Source organism: Bison bison, unplaced genomic scaffold (genome assembly GCF_000754665.1).
Source record: "Bison bison bison isolate TAMUID 2011002044 unplaced genomic scaffold, Bison_UMD1.0 scf7180017863888, whole genome shotgun sequence".
NCBI lineage: Eukaryota > Metazoa > Chordata > Mammalia > Artiodactyla > Bovidae > Bison > Bison bison.
The window spans coordinates 580,730-604,678 of record NW_011494460.1 but is presented as its reverse complement, the minus strand read 5'-3'; the positions used below and the strand labels follow the sequence as shown (position 1 = coordinate 604,678).

The 23,949-nt window shown below is 41.2% G+C and overlaps 2 protein-coding genes across 11 annotated transcripts in view; one reads left to right on the top strand and one right to left on the bottom strand.

Moving 5' to 3' along the window:
* SLC10A6 (solute carrier family 10 (sodium/bile acid cotransporter), member 6) overlaps positions 1-11,691 on the top strand; it is a 33,044-nt gene extending 21,353 nt beyond the window's left edge. Inside the window, exons 5-6 of one of the 2 annotated variants that reach the window (XM_010833773.1) lie at positions 6,264-6,421; positions 7,950-11,691. In XM_010833773.1, coding sequence (XP_010832075.1) covers positions 6,264-6,421; positions 7,950-8,164 — 373 coding nt within the window. In that variant the 3' untranslated portion in view covers positions 8,165-11,691. Of the gene's footprint in view, positions 1-6,263; positions 6,622-7,949 lie in introns of those variants that run through there. The other variant, XM_010833772.1, reaches the window with a different exon arrangement.
* Positions 11,692-17,615: 5,924 nt separating this feature from the next.
* The window catches only part of PTPN13 (protein tyrosine phosphatase, non-receptor type 13 (APO-1/CD95 (Fas)-associated phosphatase)), a 223,360-nt gene continuing 217,026 nt past the window's right edge, over positions 17,616-23,949 (bottom strand). For all 9 annotated transcript variants that reach the window (XM_010833760.1, XM_010833762.1, XM_010833764.1 and 6 more), the window contains 4 exons: positions 23,073-23,410; positions 20,935-21,150; positions 19,731-19,793; positions 17,616-17,876 (listed from right to left, as the gene is read on the bottom strand). In XM_010833760.1, coding sequence (XP_010832062.1) covers positions 17,781-17,876; positions 19,731-19,793; positions 20,935-21,150; positions 23,073-23,410 — 713 coding nt within the window. In that variant the 3' untranslated portion in view covers positions 17,616-17,780. The remainder of the gene's footprint in view (positions 17,877-19,730; positions 19,794-20,934; positions 21,151-23,072; positions 23,411-23,949) is intronic.

Genomic DNA, 23,949 nt, shown 5'->3' with positions numbered 1-23,949 from the left:
TCATTCTGTACTCCAAGGCCAAATTTGCCTCTTACTCCAGGTGTTTCTTGACTTCCTACTTTTACATTCCAGTCCCCTATAATGAAAAGGACATCTTTTCTGGGTGTTAGTTCTAGAAGGTCTTGTAGGTCTTCAAAGAACTGTTCAACTTCAGCTTCTTCAGTGATACTGCTCGGGGCATAGACTTGGATTACCGTGATACTGAATGGTTTGCCTTGGAAACGAACAGAGATCATTCTGTTGTTTTTGAGATTGCATCCAAGTACTGCATTTCAGACTCTCTTGTTGACTGTGATGGCCACTCCATCTCTTCTAAGGGATTCCTGCCCACAGTAGTAGATACAATGGTCATCTGAGTTAAATTCACCCATTCCAGCCCATCTGAGTTTGCTGATTCCTAGAATGTCGATGTTCACTCTTGTCATCTCCTGTTTGACTACTTCCAATTTGCTTTGATTCATGAACCTGACATTCCAGGTCCCTGTGCAATATTTCTCTTTACAGCATCGAATCTTGCTTCTATCACCAGTCCCATCCACAAGTGGGATGTCCTTCCAATGATTATTCAGGGTTGTTTCCTTTAGGATTGACTGGTTTGATCGCCTTGCTGTCCAAGGGACTCTCAAGGGTCTTCTCTAGCACCACAATTTGAAAGCATGAGCTCTTCGGTGCTCAGTCTTCTTTATGGTCCAACTATCACATCCATACACGACTACTGGAAAAACCATAGCCTTGACTAGATGGACCTTTGTTGGCAAAGTCACGTCTCTGATTTTTAATATGCTAAGTTTGTCATCACTTTCCTTCCAAGGAGCAAACATCTTCTAATTTCATGTCTGCAGTTACTGTCCACAGTGATTTTGGAGCCAAAGAAAAGAAAATCTGTCACTTTTTCCACTTTTCCCCCTTCTATTTGCCACGAAGTGATGGGACCAGATGCCATGCTCTTAGTGTTTTGAATGTTGAGTTTTAAGCCGGCTTTTTCACTCTCCTCTTTCACCCTCATCAAGAGATCTTAGTTCCTCTTTACTTTTTGCCATTAGAGTGGTATCATTTGCATATATGAAGTTGTTGAAATTTCTCCTGGCAATCATGATTCCAGCTTGTGATTCATCCAGTAGGCATTTCACATGATGTACTCTGCATATAAGTTACATAAGCAGGGTGACAATATACAGGCTTGTCGTACTCCTTTCCCAACTTTGAACCATTTCATTGTTCCATATCTGGTCCTAACTGTTGCTTCTTGACCTACATACAGGTTTCTCAGGAGGCAAGTAAGGTGGTCTGGTATTCCCATCTCTTAAAGAATTTTCCAGTTGGTTGTGATCTACACAGTCAAACATTTTAGTATAGTCAGTGAAACAGAAGTAGATGTTTTTTTCTGGAATGCTCTTGCTTTTTCTGTGATCCAGTGAATGTTGGCAAGTTGATCTCTGGCTCCTCTGCCTTTTCTGAATCCAGCTTGTACACCTGGAAGTTCTTGATTCATATACTACTGAAGCTGAGCTTGAGGATTTTGAACATAACCTTGCCAGCATGTGAAAGGAGTGCAGTTGTATGGTTTGAACATTCTTTGGCATTGTCTTTCTTTGGGATTGGAATGAAAACTGACCCAGTGGCCACTGCTGAGTTTTCCAAATTTGCTCACATAAAGTGCAGCACTTTAACAGCATCATCTTTTAGGATTTTAAATAGCTTCAACTGGAATTCCATCACCTCCATAAGCTCTGATAGTAGTAGTGCTTCCTAAGGTCCACTTGATTTGACATTCCAGGATGTCTGGTTCTAGGTGAGTGACCATACCATTGTGGTTATCTGGGTAATTAAGATTTTTTTATGTAGTTCTTCTGTGTATTCTTGCCCCCTCTTCTTAATCTCTTTTGCTTCTGTTAGGTCCTTACCATTTCTGGCCTTTATCATGCCCATCCTTACATGAAATAAACATTATAAAATATTACAAATGATAACATTCCATACTGTTTTGCCTGTCAATGAGATGAGCATTATCATACAGTGTTGGTGGGAACATAATTTGGCACAAACTCTCTGGAAGGCTATTTAGTCATATCAACAGCCTTATAAATATTTATAGCTATTAATTCAGTGACTTTATTTCTAGAAATCTGTCCTGAAGCTAGCAAATCAGATAAACAAACAAATACTGATGTACAAGGATATTAATTTCAGTGTTATGTGTGAATATAAAAAATAGAGACAGTTTAAATATCTGACAAAAGAGATATTTAATTCATGACTGTGTCTATGTGAGTACTATAATTCATCCATTTTAATGCTTTTGGAAAATACTTGAAATAAGTTTAAAAGGAGCAGGAAACAGTATGCATTTTGATTCCCATTTGTAGAAGAAAATAGAAAAATTTTATGCTTAGGAAAATATTGGACGAAATATACCATAGGCTAATTGGACTTCCCCGGTTGTCCAGCAGCTAATACTCCTCACTCCCAATGCATTGGGCCTGGGTTCAATCCCTGGTCAGGGAACTAGATCCTACAAGTTGCAGCTAAAAGTTTGCATGTCACTACTAAAACTCTGTGCAGTCACATAAACAAAAATATTTTGGCTTCCTGCATGGCTCAGTCAGTAAAGAACTTGCCTACAATTCAGGAGACTGCCTGCAATGCAGGAGAAATGGGTTTTGGTCCCTGGGTTAGGAAGATCCCCTGGGGAAGGAAATGGCAACCCATTCCAGTATTCTTGCCTGGAAAATTCCATGGTCAGCTGAGCCTGGAAGGCAGGCTATAGTTCATGGGCTCTCAAAGAGTCAGACACAATTGAGTGACTAAATCACCACTATGATAAATGTTTAATTTTGAGTAGTGGGATGAAGAGTAATTTTAGTTTCTTAATATTTCCTTGATATATTATCTAAATTTTTTGATGCATAATGAATATATACTACTTTTCAAATCAGAAAAGTATTATTGAAAAATAAACTGTGCCATTAAATTCCCAAAGTGATGTTTGGGGATTTTTTTTTTTTTTTTCATGTTAACTGGTACTTTGTTTACAACCTAAACATTGTTGGGGATTTCCAGGTGGTGCTAGTGGTAAAGAATCTGCCTGCCAATGCAGGAGAGGAGAGTGACATGGGTTTGATCCCTGGGTCAGGAAGATCCCCTGGAGTAGGTAATGGCAACCCACTCCAGTATGCTTGCCTGGAGAATTCCATGGACAGAGGAGCCTGGCAGGCTACTGTCCATGGGGTTACAAAGAGTCAGACATGACTGAAGCAACTTAGCACATCACAAACATTGTCAATTTAAGAAGAAATCCACTGTGATATGTAGATCTCCCCATTTAAATTCTAGGGTTTCTTCTTTTGATCCTTGGTAAAATTTTATCCAAGAGAATAGACACATATATGTATTTAAAAACATGAAGTGGGAGACTTTTAATCAGCTTTATGTTTTTGTGTACTTGGGAAACATTCAGGATGGTACCAAATAGTTGGTGAGGCTCTGCCAAGTGGCTCAGAGGTTAAAGCGTCTGCCTGCAGTGCGGGAGACCTGGGTTCGATCCCTGGGTCAGGAAGATCCCCTGGAGAAGGAAATGGCAACCCACTCCAGAATTCTTGCCTGGAGAATCCCATGGACGGAGGAGCCTGGTGGGCTACAGTCCACAGAATCGCAAGAGTCGGACACGACTGAGCGACTTCACTTCTGCCAAGTGTATCTCATTTACTTCTTGCTGCAAGTCTAAGAGGTAGATACTCTTGGTTACCCATTCTACAGATGAGCAAACCCTTTGGAGAAGTAATCTGACCAAGTTCATAGAACCAGAATGTGGTAGAGTTAAGATTTGGACCTGGGTTTTTTTTTTTTTTTACAAGGTCAGTACAGCCATATCTGCAGGGGGCTGGTTCCAGGATCCCCTGAAGATACCAGACTCCAACTCCAAGGGTGCTCAACTTCCTTATATAAAATAACATAGTATTTGCATTTAACCTATGTACATCTTCCATAGGTCTTCCCAGGTGGCTCAATGGTAAGGGCCGCCTGCAGTACAGGAAACACAGATTCAATTCCTGGGTCGGGACTATCCCCTGGAGGAGGGCATGGCAACCCCCTCCAGTATTTTTGCCTGGGAAGTCCCATGGACAGAGGAGCCTGGTGGGTTGCAGTCCATGAGACTGCAAAAGACTTGGACACAACTTAGTGACTGAGCATGCATGCACGTCTTCCATATACTTATCTCTAGATGACTTATAATACCTAACACAATGTAAATGCTACATAAATAGTTGCCTGCGAGGCAAGTTCAAGTTTTGCTTTTAGAAACCTTGCACAATTTTTCTTTTCCAAAATATTTTTGATCTGAGGTTGGTTGAATCCATGGGCTGACTGTCCTTAGGAACACAGACTGTTGAGGATTTGAAATATAATTGAGTCTGGAGAGAAGGATTCCTATGGCAGAGTGTAGTCAACAGTCTTGTTTTTTTCCACACTTGATGGCTTGAGAAATATCAGGACTGAGATACTGCATTTGCTTTGTGAATGGTCCAGGTATGAGGTACAGCTGTATAGCTTAATCATGTCAAGTTATGGACAAGGTCTCTGAAAGAAGTGAGAGTAATCTGCAGAAAGCATAACAAGAAACAGGATGATTAGAAATAAAATCAGGGCCACTGAATTTGCCCTGTACTAGTGATAATAGGTTTACTCCCACATTACACACCTTGTCACCTTCACATCTCAGTCCAGTTTGCGTAGCGTGCTAAGTCACTTCCATCATGTTCGATTCTTTGCAACCCCGTGGACCACAGCCCACCAGGATCCTCTGTCCATGGGATTCTCCAGACAAGAATACTGGAGTGGGTTGCCATGCCCTTCTCCAGGGGATCTTCCAGACCCAGGGATTGAACCCTTGTCTCTAAGTCTCCTGAATTGGCAGGCAGGTTCTTTACCACGACAGCCACCTGGGAAGCCAGTGTGGGTAGAGGAGCTGCCTTATCACATGCCTCTGTCCTCTCTTCTGCCATCTGTGAAAACCTCAAGATGCCCTTTGGAAACTGGAAGAGATGAAGCTGCCTAACCCAGCCTCCAAGGTCCTGCCTAGGTTTTCCTTTTTTCTCCTTCCTGCTCTTCCTTCCTTCCTCCCTTCCTCTCTTCCTTTGAAAACAAATCAAACAGAGAAAAGTATACAAAACTTATTACTAAACCCTTTCACCAAAGACTTCATTGCAGACATTTGGTTTTCACATAGGATTTTTATGTTTCTTTTTTTAAAAAATAATTTTATTTATTTATTTGGCCATGCTGGGTCTTCGTTGCCATGAGGGCTGCTCTCTGGTTGCGGTGCACAGGCTTCTCAGTGCGGTGGCTCCCTGGTTGTGGAGCACAGACTCTAAGGCGAGTGGGCTTCAGCAGTTGTGACTCCTGGGCTCTAGAGCACTGGCTCAGTAGTCGTGACTCACAGGCTTAGTTGTCCCGCACCATGTGGGATCTTTCTGACCCAGGGATCAAACCCACATCTCCTGCACTGGCAGGCAGATTCCTCACTGAGACACTGGAGAAGCCCTGTTTATTTTCAAGTGTCATTTAGGTTGCTGTTTAGTTGCTCAGTCGTGTCCGACTCTCTGCGACCCCATAGGCTGTGGCTTGCCAAGCTCCTCTGCCCATGGGATTTTGTAGGCAAGAATACTGGAGTGGGTTGCCATTTCCTTCTCCAGGGGGATCTTCCCAACCCAGGGATGGAAGCTGAGTGTCCTGCATTGGCAGGCAGATTCTTTAGTTTACACTGTTTTGTCTCTGACTCAATTTTCCATTCTCACCTCCTCGTCCTTCACTTCCCACAGGCTGGCTTAGAGCATGAGCAGTGCTTACTGACCAGGCCACACTCATGCCTGTCCCCAAACAACCATTTCCCACATTAAATGCCTCTTTCCCTGTCCATCCTTTAATCCCACCCTTCCTCTGTGAAGCCTTCTCTAAAAGTGGCATTTACGCCACTTTTCTGAATTTCTGCACCATCTCCCTGACCTGTCATCATGCTTGGTCGTGTGTTGTTTCCGTGTATCTTGTCTTTTCACCCAGATTCCTAGGGGAGGTTGGTAGAGCCCCATTCAAGAGGTGCTTCTTAAGAGACCGCCTACCGAGTAGGTACTCATCAAATAATTATTGAAGCATTTGTAGTAAGCACTTTTGGTAGTCTCAGCTCCTGGCTTGCACTTATTACTATACGTAAGAGAAGATTTTTGTATAATCCTTATTGCTGGTGCATACAATTTTTGTCTTGGTAGGTGCAGGACAATTTCCTTAGAAACTGGAACTCAGAATGTTCAGATGTGCTTCACCATGCTGCAGTTATCCTTCACTGCAGAGCAACTGGTCCAGATATTTGGCTTCATATTGGCCTATGGACTTTTCCAGATGCTGAATGGGTTTTTCATGGTTGCTGGTACGTAAAGACCCCAGTGTGTAGGCGTGACTGAAAATTGTTCACCCAGTTCACAAACTCCTTTTTCAACATGAATCTACATGGACTGCCCTTGTGATACATTTTTAGCATGACATTTCTAGGGAACATAAATGTATAAACAAGATCCTGTGCCACAAGTGGAAGTTTCACAGAAAAATATTAAAAAAAAAAACTGTGAAAGTGAGCTTACAAACCAGTATGCTTTGCAAAGAAACAGTGCACTCTCAGAACTGTCCATGAGCAATTATTTAATCTCAAAAATGACGTTATGTTTTATTAAGAAATATTCCAAATGTTATTTCACAGTACTTCTGTGACTAAGAATTGTGCTGAATGGCTGTGAAATATAATGCATGCTGCTGCTGCTGCTGCTGCTAAGTCGCTTCAGTTGTGTCCAACTCTCTGCGACCCTATAGACGGCAGGCCACTGGGTTGCCATTTCTTCCTCCCGTGCGTAAAAGTGAAAAGTGAAAGTGAAGTCGCTCAGTCGTGTCCGACTCTTAGCGACCCCATGGACTGCAGCCTACCAGGCTCCTCCGTCCATGGGATTTTCCAGGCAAGAGTACTACAGTGGGAGTGCCATTGCCTTCTCCATAATGCATACACATACATTTTAAAAAACATACATATATATGTCCTTGGACTTCTCTGATGGCTCAGACAGTAAAGAATCTGCCTGTAACGTGGGAAACCTGGGTTTGATCCCTGGGTTGAGAAGATCCTCTGGAGGAAGGCATGGCAACCCACTCCAATATTCTTGCCTGGAGAATCCCACGGACAGAGAAGTCTGGCAGGCTATAGTGCAGAGGTCACAGAGTCGGACATGACTGAGCAACTAAGCACAGCACAGCACATATGTGCTTACCCATCCCTATCATTATTCAGGGTCACAGAGGTTAAATTTAAAATATATAGACTGATAGATTAATCTTAGCCATTGTGAATTTATTGTCACAGAACAGATTCGACTAAGCCTCAATGATTACTCATAAAACTGATTATATACTAATTACTGACAGAACAATCAGTATAAGGAACACCAGGGTTTAATTTTCCCACAAGATATATTCTAGAAGAGTAAAACCCTGGTCTTAGATCCAAATTTTAAGACCTTCTCATGGTGAGACTGTTTCTGAAGGAATATGCTTGGTCCATTCCCAGTCACAAAAGCACCAGGGGAGCACCTGATCCATAGTAAGCAATCCACAGGAGTTGCCGATTAACTGAATGAATGAATGACTGGATGAACAGATGGATAGATGGATGTATGGATGGGTTGTCAGCAATCTGATGAGTGTCTCAATCACAGAAGGTTCATTCCAGACAGAAATAGCCATCCTGATACACTGAATTATTTTGTTCTAGTTTTCTCTTCTTCCTCTTTGTGTGTTTATACATACGTGATCCAAAGCAAACAAACCCCCTAAGTTTTGACCCGTGTACAATGTTACCAAATTATAGTCTTTGCCAAAGTGATTTTTAAGTACTGGTGTGTTTTAACATTTAGCATACAAGATGTACAAGAGGAGATTGAAGAACAAACATGGAAACGAGAAGCCCAGTTGTCAAGAAGCCCGCCATAGGAAGAAATCCACTTCTCCTAAAGAGACCACTGCTTTCTTGGAGGTGAATGAAGAAGCCACTCTAAGTCCTGGGCCGTCGGGACCCGTGGATCCCCACGGTCCTCCCACGCCAACTGGTGACATCGCACGTGCCAAGTAGGGGCTTGTTGGTTTGACTACACCTTGCCTCCCTGAGTGGCCAGTAGAGACAGCGCAGAGCTGACGAGCGAATCTTGTTGGCAGGGCTTGTGGGAATGTGTGTGATGGTAACATATTTATATTTTTGTGTGGCTTGTGAGTTGTCATAGGATCCCCTTGGAGAATATGTTCTGCCTATTTCTGGTTCTTCCTTTGGGGGTTTACACAACATGTTTACTAGTTGCTATGTGTGTTCTTGTCTCCCGTACAGTGAAGAGCGATCCCCATCGTTACATGAAGTCGTCAAGCTGTGAATTTTAATCTCACAAGTTAAGCCTCTGGGTAGAAATGTCACCTCACACTGCAGGGCAAGGACAGAGTCTGGACCCACTTGACTTCTTGACTTTGGGCAAGTGCTTTGGGGTAGTGGGGAGAAAACATACAGCTCTTATAAAAATGGGGTCTTTTCTCAAATGATGATTTTTAAGGGCTTGAAAATCTTAGATTTATAGATGTAATACGAGCAATTACATTACATTCCCTAGAGGAATCTAATGAACCCTTGAGGGTAATATTTTTACTCCCTAGAGACAGGCACATGTTTATTCTTCTAATATATAGATTTATGAGTTATATAATTTAAAAAGGGCATTCCATGTATACTGTTTCATAAATGACTAAATGATTAATCACTGACTCAATGGACATGAGTTTGAGCAAACTCCAGGAGATGAAGGACAGGGGAGCTGGGGTGCTGCAGTCCATGGGATTGCAGAGTTGGACACGACTTAGTGACTGAACAACAAAACCAACAATATGTTACAGAGCATCTTTACATGTCGGTCTGTGTTGACCTATCTCATTCTTTAGAACAGTGGCTTCATAGAAGTATTCCAGTGTGTGGAAGGACTGTAATTTATTTCACCATTTCTTCTTCAAGGACATTTAGCTTTCAACTTCTTGGTATTACAGTGCTATCACAAACACCTGTGCCTCCATGCCAGTATTTCTGTAGGATCATTTTCTAGACTTGAATTGCCAGGCTGATTGCACATTAAAATGCTGGGCAGAGAGCTCTCTGGCAACGTGGTACCAGCAGTGCCTGAGAGTGTCTGGTTTCCCACAGCCATATTCATCTTAATAACGATCGTTCTGCTTTGTGAAAATATCTCATTTAAAATTGAATTGTAAAAATCGAGTGAAGCATTTTTCATGAGTGCGTGTTCATGTCCTTTGCCCGCTTTTCTATTGTATTTTTTCCTTTTTGACTGATAAATTTGAACACATGGTGGACAGTGACTCTGCTCTGTTTTGTCAATATTTTACCGCTCTTTTGTCTCTTAGTTTTGTATAATGTCTTTTGCTGTATGGAAGTTTCACATGTTCAGCTTTATTAGTCTTTCAAAATTGTATTTTGACCTTAAGATAGATATATCAAATGTTAGAATATTTATATCTTTGTGTGGATCATGAATTGTAAAAGACCCCTTTTTCATGAATGTATGTGGCCCCTTTTCAGGGAGTTCTTTTTGGGGTCAACATATTTACTAGCTGCTGAGTATACTGTCTGGCAGTAGATAAAACCCATCCTTCTCCTCTAACATTATTAAAAATATTTCCTATATTTTCTATTACTTTGATCAACTAAATATGTACATATTTATTTTGAATTTTTCTATGCTATGTTAAAAATCTATTTAATTGTCCTAACATCATATACTGAATGAGTCCTCTTTTCTCTACTGATATGAAATGCCACTTTATAACTTTCTATTACTGTGTTTTATTGGGCTCTGCTTGGTTCCATTTTTAAATTATTTGTTAATTGTGAAATGTGTAAAAGCATATTGTCTGAGATTAGTGCTTTACAATTTTATTTTGTAACTATACCCAAGAACTTACAGGTTTTATATATATAATGGCAATGGTTATTACGGTATTTTCCCAATTAAGGCCATCTTCATGGTAGTACAGAAAGAGACAGATTAGGGATCACAAGTATATGTATATGGAAAGGAAGTTCACACATGTGTGACATGATTGTTAATTCTCAACTGCTGCAGTTAACATAGTAGAATTGGCTGTTCAGCGATCCCCAGTTCCAAAATGAGCATTCCCATGAGTTTGAAAGGATCCTCAAGAAAGGGATTAAATCATTTGTCTACATAGGCACCTAACGGAAAATGGTAAATTCCCATGTTCCATTCTCAAAGTATTAACTGCATGATCAGTGTTTACCACCATCAGGACAGGTCTGGAGACGAGTACACCAAAAGCCATCCTTTAAGACAGAAACAACAGAAATCAACGTAAGGGTTTGAAAGTAGTCACATTGGAAGATTGCCATCTCCAGAGATGGTTGTAAACACGTCATTGAGAGGAAAGAGGAACAGTCAAGTCGAGACTTCCCTGGTGGTCCAGCGGCTAAGACTGTGCTCCCAATGCAGGAGGCTGGGGGTTTGAGCTCTGGTCGGGGAACTAGATTCCACATGTTGCAGCTAAGAGCTTGCACGTGGCAACCGAAAGATCCTGCGTGCTGCAACTAAGATCGACACAGCCAAATAAATAAAATAAATACGAAAAAAAAAAAAAGGTTGTCCAAGAGGTCAGGCATTATCTTTAAAAAAAAAAATGTAACTAAACAAAAGCTCTAACTGAATAAACTGTATTCTAACTGATCTAAATAATCATGTGTTCATAAAAGCAGGGCCCCTATGAAGTTCAGAAGTGGGGAGTGCAGAGGAATGTTAAGCAGAATGAGTCAGCTCTGTGTCTGGAAAAGACCCAGGTGGGCAGGTGAGACAGCAGAGTGTAGTGGGAAGAACCTGGGCTTTACCAGAGCTATTTGTTGTAACACACTTAAAGAGCTAGAACGGGTTGTCGTCAGGCAGTCCTTGAATTGAATCCCAGTTGTTATTTGGACAATCTTGAGCAAGGTTCAGTCTCCCTTCTTAAAAAGGATGTTATCCTGCCCACCAGTGGGTTGGAATCACCCCTGGGACCACCTGGGGTCTGCAGTGGGCTGCCCTGAGACCCTGACCAGTCTACCAGTGGGTTGGCACTGGCTGACCTCCTTTGGCTGTGCAGTCAACTACACTGGGACCCAATAGTGCCGACCAGTGGGCCTGAAGCCACTGCACTAGGCAGGGCCTGGCAGGAGCAGGGCCAGGACTAGCCTTGCCCAACAATGTGCCCACTGCAGTCAGCCCTGCCATTAAAAAAAATAAAAGGGGCCCATGCAGCCAACATAAGGTGAATGCCTAGAGCATATAGCTCTGGTGACCAGAGGGAGTGTACTGCTGAGGCCCATAATGTGTCTTCTACATAAGGCAGTTTTTTAAGATTGGGAAACATAACCTACCTACATAATGCAAATGAGAGAATTAAGTCAATGAAAAGACAGAAGAATATGTTCCAGATGAGGAACAAGACCAAAATCTCAGAAAAACTAAGTGGAGATAAGCAATTTACCCAACAGAGTTTAAGGTAATGATCATAAAGATGCAAAACAAATTCAAGAGAAAAATGGATGGGGACTTCCCTGGTGGTTCAGTGGCTAAGACGCCATACTCCTGTGCTCTCAATGCAGGGGGCCTGGGTTCAATCCCTGGTCAGAGAACTGGATCCCAAATGCTGTAACTAAAGATTTCACATGCCTCAATGAATAGCAAAGACCCGACATACTGAAACTAGGACCCGGCATAGCCAAATAAATAAATATTAAAAAAAAAAAAAGAAAAATGGATGAACACGGTGATAAGTTTAACAGAGAGCTAGAAAATATAAAGAACCAAACAGAGCTGAAGACTACAATAGAAGAAATAAACATATACACTAGAAGGAATCAATAGTAGATTAGACGATATGGAGGAATGGATCAGTGCTAGAAGACAGCAGAGGAAATCACTCAAGCTGAAAAAACAAAAATCAGTTTAAGAGACCTCCAGAACAACATCAAGCATACTAACATTTACAGTATAGGGGTCACAGAAGGAGGAGAGAGAGGAAGGGGCAGAGAACATACTTGAAGACATAATAGCTGAATATTTCCCTAATCTGGGAAAAGAAACAGACATTCAGGTCCAGGAATCACAGAGTCCCAAACAAGATAAACCTACTAAAGAGAACTACATTAAGACACATTGTAATTAAAATGGCAAAAATTAAAGATAAAGTGAGAATTTAAAAGAAGCAAGGGAAAAGCACCTAGTTATGTACAAGGACATTCCTATAAGATTATCAGCTGACTTTTTAGTAGATTGCAGGCCAGATGGGAGTAGCATGATATATTCAAAGTGACAGAAAAAAATGTACACCAAGAGTACCCTATCCAACAAGGCTATCATTCGGGTTTGAAGGAGAAAGAAAGAATTTTACAGAGAAGCAAAAGCTAAGAGAGTTCAGCACAACTAAATCAACTGTATAAGAAACGTTAAAGAGATGTCTCTAAGTGGAAAAGAAAAGGCCAACAGTAGAAGTATGAAAATTGTGAAAGAAGTCGTCTCATTGGTAAAGACAAGTATACATAAAGGTAGTAGATCAAACACTTATAAAGCTAGCAGGAAAGGTAAAAGACAAAAGTAGTAAAATCATCTATATCTAAAATGATTGGTTAAAGATACACAAAACAAAAAGACGTAAAATATGTCAAACACATGAAATGTGGGGAGAGGGAACAAAAATGCAGGGTTGTTACCAATGCAGTTGAACTTAAGAAATCAACTTAAATACACACACACAAAAGAGAAAGGAGTCCAAACACAACACTACAGATAATCATCAAATCATAAGGGAAGAGAGCAAAAGATGAAGGAACAGGACTTCCCTGGCGGGAATACGCCAGTGATTAAGACTCCACACTTTCACTGCAGGGGGACATGGTTCAGTGACTGGGGAACTAGGATTCCACATTTGCACAGTGCAGTAAAAACAAACAAACAAACAAAATAGAGCTTCAAAACAAGCAGAAAACAATGAACAAAATGCCAATATGTATATACCTATTACTAATTACCACGAAGTGACTAAAGGGATAAAAAAAAAAAAGACACACATATATGCTGCCTACCAGAGACTCACTTCAGATCTAAAGACATACATAGACTGAAAGTGAGGGGTGGAAAACAAAAGAAAGCTGGGGCACCAGTACTTATATCCAACAGGATAGACTTTAAAACAAAGATTGTAACAAGAGAAGGCATTACATAATGGTTACATAAGATATCAATCCAACATAAAGATACAACAATTGTAAATATATACGCACCCAGTATAGTGGCAGAAAGTGAAGAGGAACTAAGAACCTCTTGAGGGTGAAAGAGAAGAGTGAAAAAGTTGGCTTAAAACTCAGCATTCTAAAAACTAAGATCATGGTAGCTGGTCCCATCACTTCATGGCAAAGAGAAGGGGAAAAAGTGGAAACAGTAACAGATCTTATTTTCTTGGGCTCCAAAATTACTACAGACAGTGACTGCAGCCATGAAATTAAGACGCTTGCTCTTTGGAAGAAAAGCTACGACAAACCTAGACAGCATATTAAAAAGCAGAGACATTACTTTGCTGACAAAGGTCTGTTTAGTCAAAGCTATGGTTTTTCTAGTAGTCATGTATGGATGTGAGAGTTGGACCATAAAGAAGGGTGAATGCCAGAGAATTGATGCTTTCAAATTGTGGTGCTGGAGATGACTCTTCAAGAGTCCCTTGGACTGCAAGGAAATCAAACCAGACAATCCTCAAGTAGGTCAACCCTGAATATTCATTGGAAGGACTGATGCTGAAGCTGAAGCTTCAATACTTTGGCCACCTGATGTGAACAGCTGACTCTCTGGAAGAGACCCTGATGCTGGGGAAGACTGAAGGCAAAAGGGGAAAGGCAGGCAGAGGATGAGATGGGTAGATAGCATCACCAACTCACTGGACGCGAACCTGAGCAAACTCTGGGAGATAGTGAAGGATAGAGAAGTTGGATAGGCATGCTGCACTTTATGGGGTCACAAAGGGTCAGATACAACTTAGTGACTGAACAACAACAACAAATAAGACCCGAAATCATAAAGCTTCTAGAAGAAAACATAGGTGGTATGTTTTTTGACACTGGTCTTAGCAATAATATTTTGGATATGTCTCCTCAGGCAAGGGAAACAAAACCAGAAATACACAAGTGGGACTACATCCGCCATTATCACACTGTGGAATCAAGCCCGGCAACTGTCTACTTCTGAACTTGTTTTCTTAAAGAAAGAAACCTCTAAATTGTGTAAGCCTGTTGATTTAGTTTTTGGTTGTTTGCAGTCAAGTGCAACTCCAAATTGATACATTAAAGTTTAAATTGACTTTAAAATATTACGCAGGTCAATGCATAATTTGTTACATTTATCTCAACCATAACAAAGTACCTTGAATTATGTAAAATGGAAACACATTCTTTCACTATCAAGATATCTGACTGAAGGGCAGCTTTTGTGAGTTGTTAATTTCTTGGATGTATCACATGGCATTTAGGTAACTAGACATTTTAAAACCAAGAGATCTAACAGGCAATCTGGAACCACAGATGTGAACACCTGACCTTTTCTCAATAACCATTTCTCTCCTTTTTATCTTGATACAGAAATATTTCTACTAATACATATACCAAACCTGGGGACAAAAGTGATGTATCCAGTCTTACATGCTCAGGACCATACTAAGATATATCTTTTAGAATATGCAACTTCAGTCCAGTTTTATAGATAGATTCCATCACTTCTTGTGCTTCTCCTTCTTTTGTGTAGAGTTGTCTTGTCACTGGGATCAGCTGCTTAGCCAACTCACTTCCCAGCTTCTCTGTGCTCAGGGACACTGACCAGTTCTTGCTGATAGAATGAGTGGCAGTCATGTGCTTTGCTTCCAGGCTGCCCAGCTTGAAAGATCTCCCATAGTCTTTCCTCCTTTTCTGGCTGGGGGTATGGAGATGATTCTCACGATGACCTTGGAAACTGTGTTGATTATAGAAACTCCATCAGCCCGGGCTCCTACCAACTGGAGGGAGGAGAGGCAGCCTGCCGAGCTCTTCCCCTACCCAGAACTCTTAGAGAAACTTCTGTTGTGTTTGAGCCACTCTGTTTGGCTGTGCGTGTTCTAGTACTTCGCTGTCTGACGTGCGTTAGGAGCCGAGGTGTATTTATTCACGCGTTTGCTGAGTGCCTCCTCGTGCCACCCTAGCTCTGTGGCCTCAGCATGCTTCCTACCAGTGCGGCCCTAGCCAAGGGTTCCCCGCACTCTGGTAGCGGAGCCACGTTCCGGGGGGGGGGTGAGGGGGGGTGGGCAGTAACATGTTTGCTATAATGAAATTTCCATTCAGGGTCCCTAAAGCGAAACTCACATTTTCTTCCCCCAGTTTGCATTTCCTAGCTACGTTCTTTCCAGAAAAAGCATCTTCTCCAGCTTTCCCCCGCCCATCTCTGTGGACTTCGGATGGGAGCTAATCACCTCCAGCTGTACTGGCTCCCGGAGCCCCGCTGGCCTCATTTCCTGTGCTTATGACAGGAAAACAAGGTCTCACCATTCCAGCCCACTCAGGAGTTTCCAAATAGCTTTTAAAGCAACAGAACCACTCCCCCTCCCCTGGCCCCACTCCAAATTGTTCCTACAACCCAATCTGTAGAAACTGTTCTGATGGAAGTGGGAGTGATGGTGATGAAGTATGCTTCTCTTAAGAGATTCAGAGCTACTTCTGAAAAGTGAAGTGAACTGAAAGTGTTCACTTTCAGGACTCTTTGCGACCCCATGGACTGCAGCTCACCAGGCTCCACTGTCCATGGGATTCTCCAGGGAAGAATACTGGAGTGGGTTGCATTCCCTTCTCCAGGGGATCTTCCTGATCCTGCACTGCAGGCAGATTCTTTACCGTCTGAGTCACCAGGGTAGTCCTGTCACTTCTGATGTAGGACTCAAACCTGCTGCCTGGTGAGGAGTCAGCCACATCCCTGTGGACTTTTGTGCATTTCCTGATGTTGTCTTCTGGAGAAGGCAATGGCACCCCACTCCAGTACTCTTGCCTGGAAAATCCCATGGACAGAGGAGCCTGGTAAGCTGCGGTCCATGGGGTCGCTAAGAGTCAGACATGACTGAGCGACTTCACTTCACTTTTCACTTTCATGCATTGGAGAAGGAAATGGCAACCCACTCCAGTGTTCTTGCCTGGAGAATCCCAGGGATGGGGGAGCCTGGTGGGCTGCTGTCTATGGGGTCGCACAGAGTCGGACACGACTGAATCGACTTAGCAGCAGCAGCTCTTCAGGAGTAGTTCCCAGGAGATCTTGGGTAAGATCAGACATTCCAGTTAATTAGCTCAGAATTGGTCAATCCTATGAGGAGGAATCAAGCAGTTTCCGGGGTCTTGGGATGGCATCAATCATGGCAGAGTGGAGGAATGCTGTCAGAACTAGGAGTTAGTGAAACACGTTTGGTACTGAGAATTGGAAGTGGGTTCTTCAAAGCTGATCTCTTTCCTTTGTGGGGCATGCTAAGTTGCTTCAGTCCTGTCTGACTCTTGGTGACCCTATGGACTGTAGCCTGCCAGGCTTCTCTGTCCATGAGATTCTTCAGGCAAGAATACTGGAGTGGGTTGCTATGCTTTCCCTCCAGGGGGATCCTGCCAACTCAGGGGTCAAACCTGAGTCTCTCACGTCTCCTGCACTGGCAGGCAGGTTCTTTTCCACTAGCGCCGCCTGGGAAGCTGTTTCCTTCAGGCAGAATCAATATCAACCTCCCAGGAAGCGTGATACTGTTTTCTTTCATTAACCCTTGTCAGCGAGATATTCTGAGTTTTGCAACAACTAGGACTTGAAAATTCGGATTCAGGCATCAGTTAGGCTTGTGGGGAGGAGGCAGGAAGGGAGACTGAATTTCTTAGCCACTGTCAGTCAGTACCTGACCCTCATGTCAGAGTCTGCAGACCTCCAGGGGTTCCAACAATACTCCCAGTCTCTGGTTGGCATGACTGGGACCAAATGGGGAGATGGGAAGTTGCAGTCCAGAAGTTCCTGCCTTCACAGGGTCCTAGATGTTGTTAAAAAACAGCACACTGAAAATGTTACACTTGTCTGCACACACTCTTGGCTTGTTCACGTTTTAAGGTGTATTTTTATTTACAAAGTGAGCGGATATATAGCATGATGGAGTTACAAACATATTTGGTATCTCTATTTTCATGGAAAAGTATATAAATATATTACAGGAAGTTCTAGATAGTAAACATTAGAAATTGATATAGGGAATGTTTGCTACCTTTTTTTTTCTATGCCAATATTACTGTCATTTAAAGCTTAAATACTGGCTTCAAGTATCCCCTATAAAATAGCTCTAGTTTTTAAAAAAATACTGGAAAATAATTTTGCTATAAACAAGATTGGTACATGAAAAATAGACTCGATATGTCTATAATCAAATGCTGCCTTATTCATCCCTAAGATCTGCATTATTCAGTTAGTGCAGCTGTAAAAATACAGCAGGTCACCATTATTTACTGTTATTAAGAACGCCCCTCTAAGGTAGAGGAGAATAAGTATAATAAGGTTTTATGGACTTGCTGTCCTGTGACCTTTAAGTAGAGAGCAAAGAAATGGACAGATATCCAGAAGGCTGTTCTTCTCATGTCATTTCAGAGGCTGGGGCTGCTCTTTTTGCTCTTCTTCAGCTTGAAGACGTGTCAGGACATAAAGGATGACTTGATAGCAGAAAATATATTGATCCTAGAACAACAACAACAAAAAAAAAGGAGACAGGGAGAGCAGACTTCAGCTGTATAGTGTGAATATATGATATATAGCTTCACCAATGTTGGAAGCGATGTTTGAGTAATTTTGAAAATATGGAAAAGCTGTGTTATAAGGTTGAAAGTAAAAGCAGGATACAGAATTGTGCAGTGTCATGAAAATGACAAGAAAGAGAAACCCGACTGACAAAGTGTGGAAGGAAGCAGCCTTGGGGTGGTGGGTGAGTGCTAACTGAAGTTATCTCCGATGGGTGGGCCACCTCTATTTTTTGTGCTTTGGTGATACTTACGGTCCTCTGGTTTCTAACCCTGCACCCTACTCCCCAAACCACGTCTTGTTCTAGCACAGCAGCTGGAGTGGTCCTTTAAGATGGGCGTTAACTTATGTCATTCCATACTGACAATCCCGTGATGGCTCCATCTCACTCAGGGGGAAGCCCCAAGCTCTGGCCCCGTCACCTCCCCTCACACCTCCCCTCCTGCTCCCTCTGCCTCAGCCACTGGTTGTGACTACTCTTGAACACAGAAGACAAACTCCTATCATGGACCTCTTCGAAGGCGGTTCTGTCTGCCTGAAAGGTTCTTTCTCCCAGACATTCGTATGACCACCTGCTTCATGTCCTTCACATCTCTGCTCAAGGGGTTACATCCTCAGTGGTACCACTCTATGTAAAGTATCACCCAACCTGCCATGACTCATCCTCTACCCAACTCTTTTTCCTTCTAAAGCACTTACCACTTTCAAATATCTTATAACTTATAGCATAACTGAGTACAGTAAATGGATCTATTATCTGCCTTGCTCATCACCATCCACCAGAAGATCTTTTATTCTGGCAGAAGATCTTTGTTATTCAAGTTATTTACTGACATGCCCCAAGCGCCTAGAAGAGTGCCTGGCATACAGTAGGCACTTAATAAATATCTGCTGAACAAGTGAACTTCTGGGTCTAAAGAACTATTTTTTTATATGTTTTCTTTACCTAAAAAAAAAAAAAAGACTGAATAAGTCTTAATATTTAGGAGACTTAATTTGAATTTAAAAGGTATATGAAAGGAAAGGTGGCAAGTTTTAATTTTAAAAATAGTAAACTTTTGTATTTTTTGGGAGCTAGAGAAATATAAGTTAACAGATATATGGACACAGCTTCCACATCAAACAAAAAAAAAGAGAGGAGGAAAAAGAGAGAGAGGAAGAGAAGACCAGATGTATAGTGTGAATATATACTGATATATATCGCTTCACCACTATTGGAAGTGATGTTTGAGCAACTTTGAAAATATGGGAAAATCGTGTTATAGGGTTGAATGTAAGATGCGGGATACAGAACTGTGCAATGTATTCCCCTCCCACTATAAACAAAAAGGACAGTTGAGCTATGCAGAGTAGACAGACACTCTAAGTCATGTAGTCTCTGGGAAGGACCCATGTCTGCAGGTCAGTGGGTGACATAACCTACCTTTTGACTTTAGGTAAGAAAAATGAAAATGACCAAAGCAGAGGATAAACGAACTCTTTCCCAAGCTAAGAACTCCAGACTCCCTTTATGCCTTCAAGTCAATGCTGCCGAAACCATTTCCTCTCAGGAAAATTCTGTAGCAAGAATATTACCTTCTCTTTTTTAGGTTGGAATTGAAATGCCACTAATTACATGCTATTTTGTCCCACCTCAAATTTTTGCCCCCAATGTGCCATCCTATTCTCTGTAATCTATTCATTGTTGGTATTGCATTTTCTTATTTTTTAAACTAAAAGGCAATATTGAAAAAAAGACAGCCCTAGAAATACTTTTACAAAAATCTTCATCAGAAGGTAGGAGCCGACACTCACCTCTGTCTGAACCATTCCGTGTCTCTGTAGTCTCATGCAGCGCACTAAATCGGAGATGTCGAACTGCCAAAGGAAACAGAGTCTGTATGTTATATAAAAATGATAACTGACTTTGAACCCCAAAGATTCACCAAGGAGTGGCTTATATAGATTTCTTTACCCCGATCTCCCTTCCCTTCTATCAGTCTTGAGAAAGTCTTCCAGACAAAATGAGTTGGTGAACTGACTTTGCCATCATTTGATAATTTTATTTATTATCTTTCTAAGAATTAGGATGTTTATTCTATTAGAAAGTCCCCAATAGGAATTCTCTTTCCTTTGGAACAACTAATTTCTAGTGTCTCCATTAACTATTTTTCCTATATTTTGCTGCTCAGAATAAAATTCCTGATCTTCTTATATCCCCAATGGAGAAATAGACTGTTTTGTCCTACTTAAATTATCATGAGAGTGTGAAGAGCAAGATAGTATGGTTCTTGGCAAATTCTTTAAGAGATAATGATTAGTTACATATTATGTATAGTAAGATAACATTTTAAGTATGATTTATACTAATTTAGGTTTTAAGTAAGATTATACTCTTATTCGACTTCACTTTCACTTTTCACTTTCATGCATTGGAGAAGGAAATGGCATCCCACTCCAGTGTTCTTGCCTAGAGAATCCCAGGGACGGGGGAGCCTGGTGGGCTGCCGTCTATCGGGTCGCACAGAGTCGGACATGACTGAAGCAACTTAGCAGCAGCAGCAGCATACTCTTATTAACTTTGCTTATTTAGTAGTAATTTAAAAAATCAGGAGTAATTGTTTAGACAATTCAGTATCGATTTGTATAATAAAGTATGTGTTTCCCACCTATAGGTAACAATAACAATAACAAAATAATATAAACTTTCATTTCAAAGATACACTTTCTTTGGCACTTCAATATTTCTGTCTCTAAAAGTGTGATAACAACAGTGAAGATCTTACACAAATCTAAAGACTATACAGAGTAAAAATGCAATGCCACATAAGGGGCTTTAAATGGATGGTTAAAAAACCCCAGTAAAACAAATATAAGTTTGGAATATTATTTTCTTCTTGATTATGCCCTATGCAGTTTTGAAAGTTTACTAAATTGCAATTCTATGTAGTAAGAAAACTGTCATTCATACAAACTAATAAATAAAAAATTCTGAGATCGCAACACATCCTGTACTCACTTCAAGATCTTGACTGATTAATCCGAGAACCACATCTATGCATATTAGGGTCCCTGAACGTCCAATGCCCGCACTGCAGTGTGTGATGATTGGCCCCGATCTGTGAACATGTCTCATGTAGGAGATAAATGTCAACAAGTCGTCTGGCTGGGAAGGTGTATCATGGTCTGGCCAAGCAGTGAAATTCAGATGAGAAACATGTCGTACCTCTCCGGTCTGAAATTGTACAACAGAATAAGTAGATAAAGGTATACTATGTCATTTACATATAATTAATTCTTATTATTTTGTCCTTTAAAAATTTTGCCTGGTCCATTGGATTAGATCCAAATAAAAATGGAAGAGACAAAGAGACTCCATCAGACAACACATGGAGGACCTTTATAAAGGAGGTTACCAGATTGTTGTAATGGCAGAAACCCACACAACACTGTAAAGCAATTATCCTCCAATGAAAAATAAAAAAGGTTACTAGATCCACGCTTCAAATATTGGTAAAAACTACTTTTTGGAAACCCTAAAAGCAAATTATGTTTTGTTAACACCTTTTTTTTTTTTTAAATGACCCATTTTCAAATTCACTCAGGTAAAGGCCACAGTCATTGCAGGGGCTTAAAAGCCCTACAGATGTGGTCCGGCTTCCTCTCACACCTAACCTCTTCCTCCTGGCCACTTTGCTGCAGCACAGGGCCCGCTCTGGTTCTTTAAAAACACTCGGCACAGTCTAGTCTCAGGATCTTTGCACTTGCTCTTTCTGACTGAAACACTTCCCTCCCCACAACGTCCCTGTGATGTTGACTTTCTCATGGCATCAACATCAGTATCTTCTCATTAGAAATTACTTTCCATGAGGTCAGCAATTTCCTTTGGTTGTATGGTTAACTTCTGAATCCCTAGATTCTATAACAAAGTCTAAGCTCTATAAACGTGTTGTTTAGTAAGTCGTTTAAAAAATACTGAACAATTGTGCTAGCATACTGGAGTAGAAGCCTGGCGTGCTGCAGTCCATGAAGTTGCAAAGAGTCGGACACGACTGAGAGACTGAACTGAACTGGAGTGGATCGCGAGCAATTCCCTTCTCCAAGGGATCTTCCCGACCCAGGGATCGAACCTGGGTTTCCCACATTGCAGGCAGGTTCTTTACCATCTGAGGCACCAGGGAAGCCCCCAAGTAATGCGTAGGCTGGTGTAAATGAATACAGAAATATAATCTTTGTAAAATCACAAATTAGAAATCATGAAGGAAATTCTCAGGCTCTGTTTACATGCCACCAACAACACGGAGTCAATAAGCTTTGTTTCTATGAAAATAAAATAATTCTTTAACAAAGTTAAAACTCCAGTCGGAACCTAACACATTATTCAAACCAAGTTAGCATTACTGGGTGGACGAAGGAGAAAATGTGAGGGTGTGTGGAGGTGGGGAAACAGTAGAAGCTTAACCTCAGGTATAACCACTTATCTAATTTAAGATAATTTGTTTAGTGCTTAGGTGGAGCAATCGGAATCACCTGATTAACAAACATTTATGCTACAATTGTCCTTATATTAAAATATGTTGTCTTTGTAGGGGATTATTTTCTATGTGGAGATTTTTTTAAAAAGTTTTATTGAGCCTACTTAGAGGTTTGACCTTTAAAAAAAAAAGAGTTTCTAGCACATAGTTTTTGAGCTGTTCTGTGCTATCACACCAAGCAAAGGATGATGGTTAATTCTGTAAAAGTCCTGCATTTCCATTTTGATTTGAATACAGTATATACTGGAGGAAGGGCTTCCCTGGTGGTTTAGTGGTAAAGAATCCCCCTGCCAATGTGGACATGCGAGTTTGATCCCTGGGTTAGGAAGATCCCCTGGAGAAGGAAATGGCAACCTTCTGCAGTATTCCTGCCTGGGAAATCCCATGGACAGAGGAGTCTGGTGGGCTACAGTCCAGGGGGTTGCACAACAGTTGGACATGATTTAGTCACTAAACAATATACTAGAGGAAACTGGCAGAATTCATGACGAAGGTCACAGTAAAGTTTCTATTAGATTAAAAATAATAGGTGGAATTAGTTCCACTGAAATGGGACTCAAATCATTAGCTTTTATTCAGAGAAAGACACTGATGTAATCATGGAAAGGCTGAATGCACGCACCTGAATATCTTCCAGGGTCATTGCCCTTACTACAAAGCCCTTCAGCTGCTGCACTCTCACGAGAGCCAGTCGAAGTCTGTTGCTGACCATGGTTGATTTGCCTAGGACATTAGGCCAATAGCGCTGGCATTTGATTTTTTCCCCTTCTACTTCTTGGGTCATCATGGCTATCACTGAGGAGTTTTGTTCCCAAATCATCTGCCAGAAATCTCCAACAGTTGTGGGGAGAGGTCCTTGGCAGGCGATGTACACAAACTCTTCTCTCCCCACTGGTATCTTGATGAAGCTGGCGTTGATATATCCACCTTCATCTCCAAGAGGCACTCTGGTAGCGTCATCTGTGAATTTCCATCACAATACACAGTCATCTGTATCATGCATTTTTAAAGAGCCTCATAGACTAGATGAGTCAAAGATTGAGACCTTCCTCATAACCACAGATGAAATCACAAACGTATTTTAATATAGGCATCTTTTCAAGGTGTAGTACAATGAAATCATTTTGTATATTTCCCTCATGTTGCAAGTATATTTAAGATGTAACTCAGTGAGTTTCCCCCCAAGTTTGGAAACTACAAAAGTACTTATTACAAATATGATTGGCACAATTAATGCTTATCTAACTATATTCCTTTAAGTAAGCAGCCAAAATAATAAACTAATGCAATAAATAAAAAGGTAGGTTGCTTCATTCTCCAGGCATTGTAATTTCATATAGTCAAAATATAAATTTTCAAAGCAGGCTTCCCAGTGAAAAGTATATATAAGCCATCTTTCTTTTTTAAATTTATTTTTTATTGAAGGATAATTGCTTTACAGAATTTTGCTGTTTTCTGTCAAACCTCAACCTGAATCAGCCATAGGTATACATATATCA